At 42.2% G+C, this 18,351-nt stretch overlaps 1 protein-coding gene across 2 annotated transcripts in view; it reads right to left on the bottom strand.

Annotated features, from left to right (window-relative positions):
• CAP2 (cyclase associated actin cytoskeleton regulatory protein 2) overlaps window positions 1-18,351 on the bottom strand; it is a 140,318-nt gene that overhangs the window by 11,137 nt on the left and 110,830 nt on the right. For both annotated transcript variants that reach the window (XM_047796176.1, XM_047796177.1), the window contains 2 exons: window positions 1,765-1,954; window positions 648-823 (listed from right to left, as the gene is read on the bottom strand). In XM_047796176.1, the coding sequence (XP_047652132.1) occupies window positions 648-823; window positions 1,765-1,954 (366 nt within the window). The remainder of the gene's footprint in view (window positions 1-647; window positions 824-1,764; window positions 1,955-18,351) is intronic.

Below are 18,351 nucleotides of genomic sequence, written 5' to 3'. Positions count from 1 at the left end.
CTGTGTTGCTATGGCTGTAGCTGCAGCTCCAATTCAACCCCTAGCCTGGGGACTTCCATATGCTATGGGTGCAGCCCTAAAAAGACACACACACACAAAGCTTATGGAAGAAGTAGTCAAATTCAGAGAGAGGAAGTAGAAGGGTGTTTGCCAGGGGCTGAAGTGATGGGGAGGGGGGACATTATTGTTAAAGGGGTACAGAGTTACTGTTTTACTCGAAGAAAAGAGTTCTGTGAATGGATGGTGGTGACTGATGCACAACAGTGTGAATATAAACACCACTGAACTATGCACTTAAACGTTTAAGATGGTAACTGTTGTGTTTATGTATTTTACTGTTGTGTTTATATATTTTAAGATAGTAACTGTTGTGTTTATGTATTTTACCACTGAACTATGCACTTAAACGTTTAAGATGGTAACTGTTGTGAAAAAATAATTTTTAAAAAGTTGAAGACAATGCACGAGAAAAATGAAAAACAGAAAATCTACAGGAATGTTCTGAAAGGTCCTGGTTTCTATTTTAGCCAGTGACCATTTTGCCTTTGTCATCTCACCTAGAAATCCTTAAGACTCTGGCAAACAATTTAGCTGTTGCTGCTCTCACTGGAGTGCATAAGAAATAAAGGTTAAATGGCTTCACTCACTATTCTCCATTTCTTTCCTTCCAACTCTAACATAGGAGCATGTTTCTTAGGAGGATGAGAGTGAGGAGACTTGGGGCCTGGAGAGTGGCTTTTGGTAGGAGAGGGAGTTTGTCCTCCCGGAGCCCGTAGGCTGGGATTCTTGTACGTCTTCTGGTCATCTGTAACATGCCGGAGCCCTGGAAAGGTAACACATAGACATATTTCTTTATATTTTATGCAAAGGGAAGTGTTCCTAACTTCTTAGATCAACATGATACAACCAGCACAAGAATTTCTGGTAATGCTATTTTCATGATAGTCTTTGGTATGCAGAGGCTGAGTTCTGCATAAGTTGAGAGTTAACAGAAGCACTGTTAAGTATTTTTTAATTTGAGAAACCTCTTCGTTGGAGGAGATGAGATGACAGATAAGAATTCTTCAGAAAGCAAACCACCTTGCCAGAGAGGATCCCATGATTTACCTGTCATGGCTAAATCATTCCCCACGTACAGCCTAAAAAGTTAGCGCATCTCAGTAAGCATAGGTCAGAGTATGGACTGACTTAAGGGCTATGAAACCATCCCCTTTCTTTGCAGATGATGACACAAGGCAGCCAGTTGGAATCAGAGAAACAGTTAGAATTTGGAGTTCTTAGCTCCCAGCTCAGCACACAGGAACACTCACATCATAACTCCTATTACCCATGCAAAGCTAAAATACATTTGCATAAAGTTTTTTGCAACATGACTCTATGCAATGCATGATTTTAAAAATTAACCATTTACTGTGAAGACAAAGGTAGTTCAATGATGTAATTCTTGATAAGCCTGTACACTGCTTGAGGACAGAGATGCTATTGTTTGCCATTTTTATTTGATGCCTTGGTTGTAGCTGATGCTGAAGCATCAGGGGCTGAAGTGGTGCTGCTGTGGTCAATTTAGAACCTAGAATCTCTGATCCACCCACCAGCCCGCTAAGCCCAGGCACTTTGAGATGAAAACATGGAGCCGGCTCCCTGCGTATTGGGGACCGGGCTGAATGATGTACCCATCACTGTCGGCTCCGTGGGGCGGGGGTGGTGGTGGTGCCTGTGTGCCTTGAGCCAGAGGGAGATAGCCTCAAGGTCTGGTTTCCTCACCTCTTGTAATTGCTTCCCCTTGGTTAAGTTGTGCAAATAAAGCTGAGCGTGAAGGAGAGGGTTCCTCTTTTCTGCCCTCACTCTCAAAAAGTGGAGGTGGCCCTGGAGGAGGTGGAGGAGGTGGGGGTGGAGGAAGGCCAGGCCCAAGGGAGAGGACGGACAACGCAGATGCGGTTGAAGCTACTGGACCCTGTGGGAGAGAGAAGACAGAAAGCATTCTATTGAGATGATATTCTTGCTGTGAGCTAGGATTTTACCAAGATCACTTAGAACCTGTTGTCACTGAGGGAGTGGGGTTTGAGATTCATAGGGGTACCCCTGTGCATCATGGGTCTTTTTTGGAAAACCTGGACCGAGTTGGGGTTTGCCTTGGGAACATGGAGCATGACATGGCTGTACAGCCTTGCCATTAGAAACTGGGTGTCCAGGATTCACATGGCCAACTCAGAGGCCAACAAAGCCATATCCACAGGCTCATGTCTAAAGCTCAGGCTATGAATGAACCTGGGCTTTGGCCAGCGGATAATCATCAGAATAAAGTGGTCCTAATGAGTAGAGGATTCTTTTGGGGACACCAGGAATTGCAACTGCCAATGAGACCGAGTGGGGAAAAATCTTCAGTGGTCAGCTTTCTTTCTTTTTTTTTTTTTTTCTTTTTTGTTGTTGTTGTTGCTATTTCTTGGGCCGCTCCCGCGACCAGGCTAGGGGTCGAATCGGAGCTGCAGCCACTGGCCTATGCCAGAGCCACAACAACGCGGGATCCGAGCCGTGTCTGCAACCTACACCACAGCTCACGGCAACGCCGGATCGTTAACCCACTGAGCAAGGGCAGGGACCGAACCCGCAACCTCATGGTTCCTAGTCGGATTCGTTAACCACTGCGCCACGACGGGAACTCCTTTTTTTTTTTTTTTTTTGTTGATGTTGTTGTTGTTTGTTGTTGTTGTTGCTTAAAAATTGAGAATGATGAAAACATGGCTTAGACTCACACATTTTCAATACCAAGTACAATATGCAAAACATCATTTAAGTGCTGAGTGTCACCAGAGACAGTGGCAGGTCCTTATTTTCATAAACACAGTATCACAAAGTATCAATATCAGGACATTTTGATCTGTGGTAGTTCTCAGTTGAAAAAAAAATCCACACTATATTCAGAGTACTTACATAATCGCTATTAAGTGGATTGCCCTAAAAATAAAAGATTCCTTTCTTATTCAGAATGCACATCTTAAAAACTGAACAGGCTGGAGGTCTGTCACCTGAAATTATAATTTGTGATTTTTTTGTTGTTGTTTATGCGGAAGGACAGCCCGAGTCCATCAGGATTCTTGGGTCAAGTAGAAAATGATTACATAGTTCTTGAGATAGACCATTTTTTTTTTTTTCCAGTATCTTAAATATTTCCTATTATGTTTCTGGGTTGAAATGTGAGAATCTTTTCTGAATCATAAACAGCATAAAGTGTAAGCTTTGTGCATCGGACAGTATCCCAGTCCTCAGTTCCAGACACTCAGAGCCAGGAAGTATTAATTTACCCATAAGCACATAATAATGCAGTCAGCAAGGGACAGGCCCCTCCCCCACATCTGAAACATTGCAGCTTTAAAGTTCTCCTATTTTGGGGAAAAGGGGTGATGACACGCTGGCTTCTAAATCTTAGAATCACTTAGATGATTCCCTCACACTCAGAATTCTGAGCCTCTTTCCAGGCCCCTGAAACCAATAAGCCACATATTTAACTTCTTGGAACTTTGATACCTTCACATGGCTGACCTAGGAACACCAAACAAAGGATTTACTGCAAAAAAATGTTCACTATAAAAGCCAACGACAGCAGAGCCTCCTTGCCTGCCTGCTTGCATCTCTTACAAGTGTCCTATCTTAATAACTCTATTTCTTGCCTTAAAAAAAAAAAAAAAAAACAAAAAAAACAAACAAAAAAAAGCTGCCAACAACAATAACAATAGAATAAGAGAACTCAGGACCGGCTGAAACTAGGCCCTCGGCTTATTCTCTCTGCGTGGCGGCTCATTCCAGTCCCAGACCCAATGGGAGCACAAGCCTAGGCTCTACTTTCCAGGGTGACCTGACAGTCAGCGCTCAGGGGCTTTACCGTACAGTGTCCTCCAGAGCCAACTCAGATGTTCCCTTAACTGGATCTCCGTGGGCTGCCCCTGTGATGAGCTTATCTTTGCCTCCTCCTCCTCCTCCTGCAGGCTGTCACAGCACCTGGCACCAGGCCTTCCGCGTTCTCCGGTGCCTGGCCACCAGCAGTAGCCACATCCGCTGGAATCACAGTCTCACACTGTCTTCAAGGGTTCCCAGGAAACAGAGGGGAGATGGGCAGGGCAGGGAAGGCAGACAAGAGTTCTGGAAGGCCTCGTGTGTGCTGGGCACTGATTGTTTCCACTCATTTAACAGATATTTAGTGCTCAGATAGGACAGGCTCTGTATGCCAACTTTGTCTGAATATTAGAATCTGTGGGAATCCGCTAGAAATTCCAAAGCCCGGGCACACTGCAGGAACACTCTCTGGGGAGGCAGGACATAGGCATCTGGATTCTTGAAGCCCTCTAGATGATGCCAAAGCGCAGACAAGTTGGGAAACCGCCACGCTATGCTTTGTGCTGAGATTAATCTTAGTCATTACAAACAATATTGCTATGATTGTACTGAAATTCCTCTCAAACAGAAAATAAAGCAGGCATCCAGAAAGGCTGACTCAGTATTAAATGGTCAGTAAATGGCAGAGACGTAATTCCAGCACACATTTGCTTGATTCTAAAGCCTTCTTCGGGGAAAACCTTCATGCTATATTCAGATGTGTAAAAAAAAAAAAAGAAAAAAAGTCACTAGTCAATTAAAGAGTCAGAGGCATGGGCCACCTCAACAGGGGTAGCTGCTCTCAGGGCTCTGGCTTGAATATACGTATTGGGAGGTGGTATAATAATTTAATTTGCATTTCCACTATTCCTCTCTCCAACCCTCTAACACCTTAGCAGCTGACTGAGCACCTACAAGCTCAAGCTTGATTCCAAGAGGGTATAAGAAGTCTTGGGTATTGACACTGGAACCTTGGCATCAAGTCACCCTGGCCACTGGTTTGTTAGCTCTGTGCCCTTATTCTAGCAACTCTTGCTTGTTCACTTTTCCTGAGTAATCACTGTTGTCAGGAATGGGGTCCTTGCACTCAAATCTTGGTTTCCTGCCTGGGGGTCTAGATGTTCTGGGATGGGACCTGACCCCCCCTCTGGGGACTGGAAATTTAAGGGCATTGCCTCTGGGTATGATTTCCTCTTAGAGATAAACTCTCATGGCAGTGGTAACATGGGCTGTCTAGACTGAATGGGAGGTAGTGGATCAGATCAAGCCTACCACCTTGGTTGCTTGTTGGGGGATCTGCTGCTTCTTATTCTCAATGAGCTCTGGGCCCTGTGGGAAGTGGAGCTGGGAGATGGCCCAGCTCACACTTTGAGATAGGTCCCTAGAGGGATTCAGAAGGATGCTCCCACCTGGGCAGACTTGTCTGGAGGTGCCTGGAAGAGCCTCTGAGCCTATTCCAGGAAACTGAGAGGGTCCTGGGAGAGTCACAGGGGATCAGCTTTAATTAGGCTGCAGACTGCATTCAGTTCCCAGAACAGAGGCTATGGGGTCAGAACTATACATGCAGAATAAAACGAAGACATTTAATAAAAGATGCCATTTACTTGCAAATTATCTGAGTATTTCTGTTTTTTCTAAAAGAATCCTCGATAAAACTTTTTTTTTTTTTACTGTGTGTTTTACCCTCACAATTTGGTTTCTACAGTGTAGGATTACACATCACAGGACCTTGCATAAGGTCACACAGACTGGAAAGTAAAGGCGAGGTGAGGACCCAAGTGAAAAAGTAGCTGAAGGGAGAAAGGCTTGACCTGAGTGAAGCAGTCATGACCCCCACATGAATGCTTCTTAAAGATGCTACCTTATCTTGATGAAACGAATCTCAAGTATCTCAAGAGCTCCAGACTGGAAACAGTTGAAAAATACAAAATAAAAGCCATCAAAACCGTGACTTCCAATTTAAAAAAAAAGCAGCACATTTATGATTTTAAATGGCCATATTCAGGGTGTAAAAGTTCACTTCTGTTGAAGAACACAGCTCAAAACCTAAAAGTGTTGCTTTTGAAGGCTCTGTTCAGATTAATTTTGAGAGCAGATGTTTGATTATTTACTTTTTTTTTTTTTGGAGTCTGGTACGGGGTGGGGCTTTTTAAAACGTCTGCAAATACCTTTCTCTAAATTAATTTCAACTGTCCTGGGAACAGCTGCTTCCTCTGATCTTAAATATATGAACTACAACTATGAAATAATGAGGCCATTGTATGTGGCATGTGGAAAGCTTGTAATGTTTTGGTTATACATAATATATATAAAATTATATAACTATATTACATATATTTATGTACTAATGTACATCAGAATTTTTTCTTTAAATGTTATTTGAAATAATTACTAATCATTTTATTACTTTGAAATTTAGATTTTTATCCTGAAAGGGAAATTACTTCTAGTTCTTAAATGAACTCTCCACATTGTTTTTGCTGGTGGTAATTACCAACAACCAATTCTATCTCCCACAACATACACCACTGCCTTAGTTATCTGGTTAGTTCAGATACAGTCTAGCTTTGGATCTATAATAACATACAAAAAGGACTCCAATTATCCATTTTGTTAAATTTATTGACAGTAGGACTAATCGGATACTTTTAGATGGAGGTTTTATGTCATTGTGATGAAACTAAGTAAAAAAGTAAAACAGAGCTGTTTAGACCAAAAAAAAAAAAAAAAGAAAAAAAAGAAAAAGAAAATTCAGCTATAAAGAAAAGTTTTTCAAGATTTTCTGCTTAATAATTACATTTTTTGGAAATTTTCAACTTTCACCTTTTAAATTCTAAGATTTTTCAAATTCAACAAGAGAGGTAGCAGATGATTTGGTCTAAATAGAACCTAAGCTTTAAACAGACAGAAAATGAATTCGAATAAGTAGGTTCATTTGTCCATCAACATTTGCCAAGGGCCACCTTGCAAGGAACTGGGTAACTGATGAAGTAGGTGTACGTCTTGTGTGTTAAATTCATCATCTAGTGAGTGTGTCAAGTGTACAAACAGTAGTTGCAGATGAAATTTGATCAAGTAGATGCAGATAACAGCATGAACAGGGGACCCTGGGGGCACAAGGGAGGGTGTGACCAGCTCTCCTCGGGACACTGGGGTCAGGAGAGCCAGACTGCTGTGGCTTAGGCCAGGGCCACTCTATCAAATGCTCCGTAGAGGACTGAGGTCCATAGGGAGAGACACTAAGGGGATGTAAGCGAGGGAGAAATGTATATATAGTAGATAATGTTAATCTCTAACTTTAAGAATAGATCTAGGAGTTCCCATCATGGCACAGTGGTTAACGAATCCGACTAGGAACCATGAGGTTGCGGGTTCGGTTCCTGCCCTTGCTCAGTGGGTTAACGATCTGGCGTTGCCCTGAGCTGTGGTGTAGGGTGGCAGCTACAGCTCCGATTCAACCCCTAGCCTGGGAACCTCCATATGCCTCGGGAGCGGCCCTAGAAAAAGCAAAAAGACAAAAAAAAAAAAAAAAAAGCTCTAGCACCGGACATTTTGGCCTGTGTTTTTATCAGTTTATTTTTTCATTTTATTTCATTTTATTTTTTTGCCTTTTCTAGGGCTGCTCCTGCAGCATATGGAGGTTCCCAGGCCAGGTGTCTAATTGGAGCTGTTGCTGCCGTCCTACGCCAGAGCCACAGCAACACAAGATCTGAGCTGTGTCTGCAACCTACACCATATCATGTGATAGACTCTCAGAACAGGTGGATTCTGTCCCTCACAACAGAACTTTTGTTATGATGTTTCTTCTATAAAACTGGCTTAGTGATAGTAATATTTTGAGCCACCTGTCTTTAAGTATTTGTGGAGATCATAGATAAAGCTGCAAAATGAAACAGCTGACATGCACTGTTTATGGGCTTCCCTGCCCATCCCCCATCCTTTTCTTATGCCCAGTTCCCCTTCACACACACACAGATGGCTGTCTCTGGTTTCTTGGTCAGATTCTCTCTTCAGTGGTCCATCTCAGAGCCAGCTTGGTCCATTAATCACCTGGCTTACAGTTACTACTCTCCAGGTACATTATATGTGCCCAATTACACACTTAAAAAGCATTTAAACATCACAAAGCCATTTCAGTCACAAATACGCTTACATCAACATGCTGCAGCTCCAGGAATTCATGGTGTTTTACAACTGAACCTTCTGGCCAATGCTGTTAATTTCTCCAAAGACAAAGAATCTCAAATGACCTTGTATAACATGGCACGTAAAATAGGAGAAGATAAACCTCTCGCATACAAGAGGAGGGAGGGATTAAACGAAAGAACCCCGCTTTCAGAATTTTAGACTAACTTCCCACACACACAAATTGGTTTTCATAGCAGTAAAAAATACTTCACAAATTCTTGGTGTAGGGTTTGTTTATATTTTATTTTATTTTTTAGAAAATTGTTTATTTGTTTATTATTATTATTATTTTTGGTCTTTTTGCTATTTCTTGGGCCGCTCCCGCGGCATATGGAGGTTCCCAGGCTAGGGGTTGAATCGGAGCTGTAGCCACCGGCCTACGCCAGAGCCACAGCAACTTGGGATCCGAGCCACGTCTGCGACCTACACCACAGCTCATGGCAACGCCAGATCGTTAACCCACTGAGCAAGGGCAGGGATCGAACCCACAACCTCATGGTTCCTAGTCGGATTCGTTAACCACTGCGCCACGACGGGAACTCCTGTTTATATTTTAGACATCAAAACTAGTTTCTCTTTCCTGCAAGATGTACTCTGATCAAGAACTTGGAGAAAACTGATACATTTCCAAATTTGTCAATTTCTATAAGGACTTGCAAATTTTACATTCATATTTATATCACACTTTTACTGGCAGACAACCATATTCAAGAAAAAAGACTGTACATAAACCAACCCATGATCATTATGTACAACATAAGTATAAACCAAAGTGAATTTATGACTTGGGTCTCTATTCTCTCATTTTTATCACTTCCTATAATTTTGAAATTTCTGCCAATGAAAACAAAGTTTCTGGGGACCTTTCCAAGAAAACAAAGTTGTCAAAAAAAATTACAATGAAGTGGTATATGTTATTTTAAGCATCCATTTATTAATAATTTTTAAAAAGTCAATTTAGGGAATATTTCCTATTTCGTTTATGGTAATAGAAAACTACTCAAATTTCAAGTTTCTATAAAAATTCCAAGGACACATATATAAGCAAAATAAAAAGGAGGTCCCACATTTAGGAAGGAAACGTAGGGCCCACTGTGATCACTTTTCTTCAGAGGCAAGACTCCAAACTCCCTTAGCCCGAGACAGAAATACCAGAAAAGAGGTAATAAAAAACCCCAATCTCATGGTTTCGCCCATGACTTCTGAGGGGTTCCTCATCCCCAATCTTTTTTTTTTTTTTTGTCTTTTGTCTTTTTTGTTGTTCTTGTTGTTGCTATTTCTTGGGCCGCTCCCGCGACATATGGAGGTTCCCAGGCTAGGGGTTGAATCGGGAATCAGAGCTGTAGCCACCGGCCCACGGCAGAGCCACAGCAACTCGGGATCCGAGCCGCGTCTGCAACCTACACCACAGCTCACGGCAACCCTGGATCGTTAACCCACTGAGCAAGGGCAGGGACCGAACCCGCAACCTCATGGTTCCTAGTCGGATTCGTTAACCACTGCGCCACGATGGGAACTCCCCTCATCCCCATTCTTCCCACCCTCCTGAGGTCTCTGTATGTCGTTCCTCTGATGACCTGGAGGGATGTGAAAAATGGCAGTAGTTGAAAAAAAAGAACAAGAAACAAAGGCCCTTCAGAGAAGGAAAAACAGTTTTAAATTGGGAAACAGCTTGGGAATACTTACACAGTCTATACACGTTGGTGGAAACTAGTAACGCAGTGTTTTTATGCTCATTGGTTCCTAATTTATAGATCCAGATGGGGCTCTTCAAAAAAAACAAAAAACAAAAAACAAAAAACAAACAACAAAAAACATAGGTGATGACTCCTGAGTCGCATGCCCCAAGTAGAGATGTTGGATAAAAGCAGACCAAGCCCTCAGAGCTGATTCCAGAAGAGTATGTTGAACATAATCTAATTTGTTCAGGGACCCAGATCTTTTGCATAAACTGTCTTCATAAGCAGCCTTAATGATTAGTTTCGCCTTTTTGCTCTGTGGACCAAATCTGGGATTCCCAGATTGTCTTTTCTTCTTGTCTGCCAGCATTGGCAGTTTGAAAATATAATTTCTCATAAAAAAAGAAAGATAAAATTAAATTTTCCAGGGGAAAAACTTGTAGAGTTAAAGATAGCAAAGTATACCCATCAAAGAGACAAACTATAGATAGCCAACAGTTGTATGACCAAGAGTAACACGTGGCTTGAATTGTCCGGGCAACTACTTCATTTGGCCAGAAGATCCACGGTCTGAACTACCACCAAGTTCAAGTTTTTGTTTTGCTTCTGGATTTTAGGGTCATAAAGAAACAATTGTATTTCTTAAATTATCCATACGCTTGATAAATGGCAGAGGTGTGGGTGAGGCAAAATGATAGCTGTTATAAAGATGATTTACATTTGTCTCTATGTTTTGTGCATTATTAGGAAAAAAATAAAAAAATAGAAGCATCGTCATCTCCTGAGGTTTATAGTTGAGGCACACTAAGACAAAGTAACATCTGTCTCAATTCCAGGTCCAGATTTCACAGGAAAGGGTAAGTGGTGCTAGGTTTGGGAAAGGGTCTGCGATTAGCTCAGTTTATAACAAGGGTGCAACCTGGACCAATAAATCTGGGTTTAGCCCTATGTTATAGTCTATGAAGGGTTTGTTTTCCCTTTAGTAGGCAATCTGCAGCTTCCCCCAAATCTTATTAAGAAGACTTTTTGCTTAATCTAATATTCGCTTGTGTTTCCTGAGTTTCTACCAACTGTGCATTGGGGGCATGCAGGTGGCAAGAGACAGGTGCTGGGGAGGCAATGGTGATGAATACGCCATTGCCTATAAGAAAATGCACGGTCCCTTTCCATGACCATGGTTTGACAGAAGAAATAAAGAGAGAGCATTTATGTGGCTCTTAAACAGTAAACACAATCTGTAGTTAATGGAACAACTCTCTGGAAAAGAAATGTGATTATCGATGATTGCGTTCCATTGAGCAAATGTGTTTGGACATTGTATTCATGGCCCTGTGGTCATGGCTGCGGATCCCAGGCAGAATGAGAAAGGACCCTGCTTTCAATGAGTCATGGTCTTGGAGGAGAGAGAAGGCACTTCTATGCTCCCAGACAGCAGGTGCCTGGTTCTTAGCCTTCGTGTCTTCTTGGGCTGTGCCTTGGTTGGAAAGGCTCTGCCCCAAATTCCTATCTGGAAAACTCTTACATATCTTCAAGGTTCAGCTCAAAGTTCTTGTCTTTTTGTAGGTTTTCTGGAACTCTCCTGAGAGGAAATTTTCTGTTTCCCTATTGCGAGGATCTGTTATTATGGTACTTTACATTATATGGTAATTATTGTCTGAATTCAGCTTTCGTCACCTCTCTAGTCCGAGCTCTGAAGAGCCACTCATTATGCAGCTTAATGTCACCAGTAATGTGCCCCAGTGCCTTAAACGTGGCAGGTACTGCATAAATATTTACTGAAGTGAATAAGAAACTGCTTTATACGGTGGAAAGGACTAAGCATCATAAAACAAGTACTGATTTTAAGAAGTACTGTGGAGGGCAAGGGTAACTTCCAGCTTGGGACAGGGCATGGTGCTAAGCAGAGAAAACCAGAGAGGCTTCTTGGAGAGAAGACCATTTGAAAGAGACCTTGAAGGATGGATGGATCAGATTTGACACAGGGAAGTGAGAAGAAGGGGGTCCCAGGAGGGGGTACGTGAGCACTGTCATTACAACAAATAAATGCAACGGAATTGTTAGCAATTACATGAGAACTTAAGAGATCCACATAAGGGCTGTCTTTCAAAGCATTAACTTCCTTTTTGTTGTTGCTGTTGTTGTTGTCTTTTGTCTTTTTAGGGCCGCTCCTGGGGCATATGGAGATTCCCAGGCTAGGGGTTGAATCAGAGCTGTAGCTGCCGGCCTACCCCACAGCCACAGCAATGAGAGATTCGAGCTACGCCTGCGACCTACACCACAGCTCACGGCAATGCAGGATCCTTAACCCACTGAGCAAAGCCAGAGATAGAACCTGCAAACTCATGGTTCCTAGTCAGATTCGTTTCCACTGCACCACGACAGGAACTCCCAAAGCATTAACTTCTGATGCAACTCACCTGTTTAATGAAATGGCCACTAGTCAAAACTTTATTTTAGACCTGTTTACAAAAACACACACAGTAAATAACCCCTCAGGCCTTTGTACTTTACTGCTTTTGACTGAAAAGAGAACTACTCAAATTAATACCTCTCCAAAGTTTGGAAAAATAAAACTTACTTATAGAGACGGAAGATTTGCTAGCCCTTAGGACCTAAAAAGGATGCGCCAGAAACTTCACCTGCCACTGCCTTTCCCACTGGAGGTAGGAAGGAACAAGGAGATGAATAAAGCCATCAGCCCCGACAGCAATTACTGGGAGTCCCAGTCTCAGGAAGGGGGGGGAGTCCCTTGGGGGGTGAAGGCCAAGAGGGTGGACCCAGAGGCATGGGACCTAGGGGATGAACAAAAACTCGGCTGACTCCCATTTTGCTTTGTTTTCTTTGGATGCGCATGTGGCATGGGGAAGTTCCAGGGCCAGGGATCAAATCCACGCCACAGCAGTGATAACACCAGATCCTTAACTCACTGCACCATCAGGGAACTCCTATGGGTGGCTCCCTTTGTGGCTCCCTTCTGGGCTGGGACTGACAGCCAAGTTCATTTCAAGTCTTCTCCTATTCAGGCACCCCCAGCTCAACTCTGGGAAGCACCTTTGCCAGGACTCTTTTTTCCCCCCCTTTTTTACGGCTGCATCTACAACATATAGAAGTTCCTGGGCCAGGGGTCAAATTGGAACTGCAGCGTGACCTACGCCACAGCAGCACCAGATCCAGCTGTACCTGCGATCTCTGTCACAGCTTATGGCAACACCAGATCCTTAACCCACTGAGTGAGGCCAGGGATGGAACCCACATCCTCACAGAGACAACATCAGGTCCTTAACCCAGTGAGCCACAATGGGAACTCCTTTGCCTGCACTCTTAAACCACAGTCTCCTGACTTTCCTAAGAGGGGCCAGAGGAAAGAATGGGCAACAGGACATCCCCAATTACACCTCTGTCTTCAACATTATGCCTTAAAGAATTTTAAATGAATACACTTTAATTAAAATATTCCTGAGGTGATAGTTTAAATAAATGAGGAACATTTCTTAACCTGCTGGCCCCCAGGTTTAGAGAGTTCGAGTTCTTGGTTAGGAAAATGTCCTAGTAAATAAAATAATCTTGATCGTTATTAAAGTAGGCAGTTTTAAAAGCCACTACTGTTTTGATTTAGGGAGAGAAAGATTTAAATACTCTAAAAACATTTATGCATTCTTATCAACTAACAGTAAAACTCAAAGGTATTTATGAGATAATAAAAATAGTCTTAAATATAAAAAGCTTACAGCTTCATAGTACAGCTAACTCTAAACTATTGGGTATGAAATTGTAGATATTTATTTCTGGGCCTACTTTACTGAAGATATAGTGAAGGTAAAAATAAAATCCACAAATAACCTCCAAACTTCGAAAGGCAGAAATTGAGGCTATAAGCAATAATCCATTAAATCAGACAACTGGCCTATAAATAATGAAGAGATCACTACACAAAATCTTGCTCCTTAATTCTATAAAACCACACCTACCTCCAACCCTTTAGAAACCGCTTCTAAAGGTCACCAATAACAAAGATGATGGTAGCATTTTTCCAATTCTTACCCTCCCCAAATCATCACAATTGATAGGCCAGCCTATTCTTACAGCTTTGAGAGCCCTGACTCTTTAGTTTTCTTCCTCTCTCTCTTCTTTGTCTCTCTGACTGATTTATTCCATTCTCTAAATAACAGTGTCGGTGTTCCCTGAGAGCACAGCAGGCTAAGGATCCAGTGTTGTCACTGCTGTGGCTCAGGCTGCTGCGGTGGCATGGGGTAGATCCCTCACAGGGGAACTTCTACATGTTGTGGGCATGGCTATAAACAAAAAAACAAATAAAATAACCAGTGTCCCCCAAACTTCATCCTTCACTGTATTCTCTCTTTCTAGCTTCTCCTCTGTTTAGCTATCACCTCTAGGTCTCCCCCTTCAAGCAATTTCAGACCTGCATTTCACCTGCCTGGTCTACACTCAGGGCCATATACTCATCATCCCACCTCTGGCATCCACTAAAGACTCCTAACGTATATGAGGGCCTCTAGTCTCTCCCCTTTTCCATTTATCTTACACAATTCCTAGATTATTTATAGTGTGTAACTTTCTGCTTAAAAACCTATGGTGCATCCTTATGTTCACTGCACCATTATTTGCAACAGCTAAGATGTGGAAGCAACCTAATATTCATCACTAGGTGACTGGATAAAGAAGATGTATACACAATGGAATATTACTTGGCCATAAAAATAATGAAACAATGCTGCTTGCAGCAACATGGATGGACCTAGAGATTATCATACTACATGAAGTAAGTCATCCAGAGTAAGACAAACACTGTATGATCTTACTTATATATGGAGTCTAAAGAACAGACAACGCAAAAAGACGACAGACTCAGAGATACAGAGAACAAATGGGCAGTTGCCACGGGGAGGCGGGTAGGGTAGGTGAAATAAATGAAGGGGGTTAATCATCGTGGTGTAACAGAAACAAATCTGACTAGGAAGCATGAGGTTGCGGGTTTGATCCCTGGCCTCGCTCAGTGGGTTAAGGATCTGGCAATTGCCATGAGCTGTGGTGTAGGTCACAGACACAGCTCACCTCTCATATTGCTGTGGCTGTGGCATAGGCTGGCAGCCATAGCTCCAATTGGACCCTTAGCCTGGGAACTTCCATGTGTTGTGGGTGTGGCCCTAAAAAGCAAAAAAAAAAAAAAAAAAAAAAAGGGGTTTAAGAGGTAAGAACTTCCAATTATAAAATAAATAAGCCATGGGGATGTAATATGTAGCACAAGGAGTATGTATGGTTAATAATATTTAATAACTTAGGGAATGATAGTTATTACCAGGCTTATCATGGTGAACATTTCATAATGTATGCAAATGTTAAATCACAGTGTAACACACCTAAAACTAACATAACACTGTACATCAACTATATAGTTCAATTTTTTAAAAAAACCTACAGGGGAAGGAAAAAACCCTGCATACCACATGTGGACCCATCTTCTTAGGATAACACATAAGGATTTCACCATCTGGCCCTAATTTGCCTTTTTGGCCTCACCTCTTACCATGTTCAGCTCTGCAAAACTATCAACTTTTCTCTCAAAATACTCTGTTCACATCCTATGGGTATAGGCTGAATTCTCTGCTAACAATTGCCCTTTCCTTTATTGTCAGCTTAGGGAACTCCTACTCATCCTTCAGACCCAAGTCAGTTCACCTAAACTAATATACATCAACTATACTTCAATAAAAAAGCAAAACAAAAAACCAAGACTCAGATCAAATGTAGCCCTCTGTTGTTTTCCCTGCCCACCCCAAAGTCCAATTAGCAAAGTTTATTTTCCAACAAAGCCTTGTACTGGTGTTACTTATTTTTGAAATTGCAGTTCAAACTTGCTGCTTGATGGCAAAGTTGTTGCATTAATATAATAGAATGTTTGGTGTGTGCTTTGTACTCAGTGGTTACCCAATAAATGGTTATTACCCAAATAATGGTTACCCAAAAAATGGTCCAAGAGCCACTGTACTTGGGTGTCCCCCCCAGTCTTCCTGGTCTGTGCTAGCATTATTGCTTTGGGAATACCTCTAGCATGCTACTCACCCTATTCTATCACATTGTAATGTTTCTTTGCTCTTCAGCTAGAATGTGAGTTTATGTGGACAGGAACTGTGACAACTGTATCATGTATTCATCTTTGTGTTTTCAGCACTTTGCCCAGAACCTGGTGCATAGTAGGTGGTATTCAAGCCATGTTTGTTTAATTTCTGTAGGTTCTGTCAGGCTGAACTCAGAGCCATTTCCAACATAACTTCAAGATTCAGAGCTTCTCTATTGGTCAATGACATGCCTAACTTCCTCTGAGCAGCCTGGATGTCTTCCACAGGAGAAGGAAAGTAACTGGCTCCCAAAAGCCCCCAAAGGGAGCTAAAAGCCCAGGAGCAGTTACTAGACCAACTGCTGCTGTGGTCAGTAGCCTGGAGAGAGCATTCTTCACAGATCCATAAAGGAGGTCTTATGAGCTTGGGGTCCAGACAACCAACCCACCAGCTGAGGCTTCTCCTATCACCCTGATTAATGAACTTAAGGTGCAGGTTTGGTACAAGTGCTAAATGAAAATTTTGGTACTAAACATTGAAGATAGTTTTTGCTTATAAAAATCAAGAGGAAGCCAGAGAGACCAGAAGACTTGAAAACTTACAAAACATACATATTTAATGATGTGCTACAGAATCTACATTATTTATGAGTCAGGATACCCTCTGGCTGTGTTTTAATTTGATCACCAGCAAACTGTTAAACTTTTGCTTTGTTAGTGGACATTTGGCCTTTATGTTTAGAAATAGGCTGAAAAGAAATATTGCCTGGAGGAAAAGGAGTGCTCACAGAGTGTCCTGTTTGGCAAAAAAATAAATAAATAAATAAAATAAAACCCCGCTTTGTCTATAACTGGGACCACTCCCAGTGATTTCATTTTCTGGAGAATGGATGATGATTGGTGTATGATAGATTTAAAAAATCCACAGTATTGACAGAAAGAATTACATCACCGCGACATAAGACTTTACCCACATTCATCTATGTGCAGTTTTATTCTATTCTACAAATAGTTAGACCCCAGCTGTTTTCCAAACTAAAGTAATTTGGAAAGACACAAAAAAGGACAAAATATGTCAACAAATTTAACACTAGACTGTTAAGAAAACAGCCACATTGTATCCTATTCATGGGATTCTTTTCCTGATCTTTTCCAGGCCAGATCTACACAGAACAGAATAAAAGTTGGCATGTTGATCTGGACGATTCGTAGAAAGAACTGGTTATTTTGGTCATTATAAGTGTAAAGATTAGGCCTTTGTCTTTTGGCTTAAGCTATCTGCTTTGCAGGAACTGCCAACGAATATTACAAATCTGACCAACTGCAACAGACGATGATAAATAACAGTGTCTCTACTGGGTTCCTGCCAAAAGCTCAATTTATTCAACAACGTGCATTTGAATCCCAACGCTGAGGACACTATGTAAATTAACATGGAAAAAAGTTCCTAATAATTAAACTAACTGAAAACGGCAAGTAGTTTCTGGTGTAGAGTCTTTCTCGTCCACAGTCATGGAAGAAAAGCTTACGAGAAGATTCCATTTACCACAGTAAATGTAACAAGAAATTCCAGACAGATTAGTCCACAGCTGCTTCTTTCCCCCAAACGTACCCACCCCCAGGCCAGCACACTTGTGCGCACACACGGAGACCCTCTCTCCAATCGCTGCCCTGCAAAATCGCTGGCCTCAAAGTTTTACATTTCGCTGGGACAACTGAAGGGAGCAACAGTTGCCTGGCACAGCTGCAGTCCCAAAGCAAAGGTTAGGAGGTGGGAGCAGCCGATTCAGTTCCAACTGTTAACTCAAAGGAAAGATTATTTCTCAGAGCACTGCACGCTTGCACACGCAGTGTCTGGAGCAGCATGCTGCTGGTCACTAAACCCCCACAGAGCTCAAACCTCAAACTCCAATTTGAAATAGAAGAAGACAACGGTTACTCAAAATACTTGAGATGTTAAGTTGCCATGAGCTTTTCAACTTTGTCCATTGAGATGGAAAGCATTTCTTTTTTTTTTTTAAAGGCTTTTAGGGCTGCACTTACGGCATATGGAGGTTCCCAGGCTAGGGGCAAATCAGAGCCACAGCTGCAGGCCTAGGCCACAGCCACAGCAATGCGGGATCAGAGCCATGTCTGCAACCCACACCACAGCTCACGGCAACACCAGATCCTTAACCCACTGAGGGAGGCCAGGGATTGAACCTGCAACCTCATGGTTCCTAGTCGGATTCGTTAACCACTGAGCCATGATGGGAACTCTGCAGAGCATTTCTTAAAACTTTTGAATATTGCAGTTACCAATGAATGCCGACACCCCGTCGTTCTGCATTCTCTCCGATGCTTATCGTTTCAGAGGTACATACTCTGTGTAGGGGTGTGATCAATGGGCAAATAAATGAAATGATTTTTAATTTATTTTTGCTTCCCGAAGGGTGTATGATCATATAATTCTAATAGGCTTTTCCCTCTTCTTTGCAAGAATGCTATGAAACTGGCCATCATTCTTTATGATTTATTTTGCTGGCACATCAACTGGTC

Source organism: Phacochoerus africanus, chromosome 9 (genome assembly GCF_016906955.1).
Source record: "Phacochoerus africanus isolate WHEZ1 chromosome 9, ROS_Pafr_v1, whole genome shotgun sequence".
NCBI classification, from domain to species: domain Eukaryota; kingdom Metazoa; phylum Chordata; class Mammalia; order Artiodactyla; family Suidae; genus Phacochoerus; species Phacochoerus africanus.
This window is presented reverse-complemented; position numbering and strand designations above follow the sequence as displayed.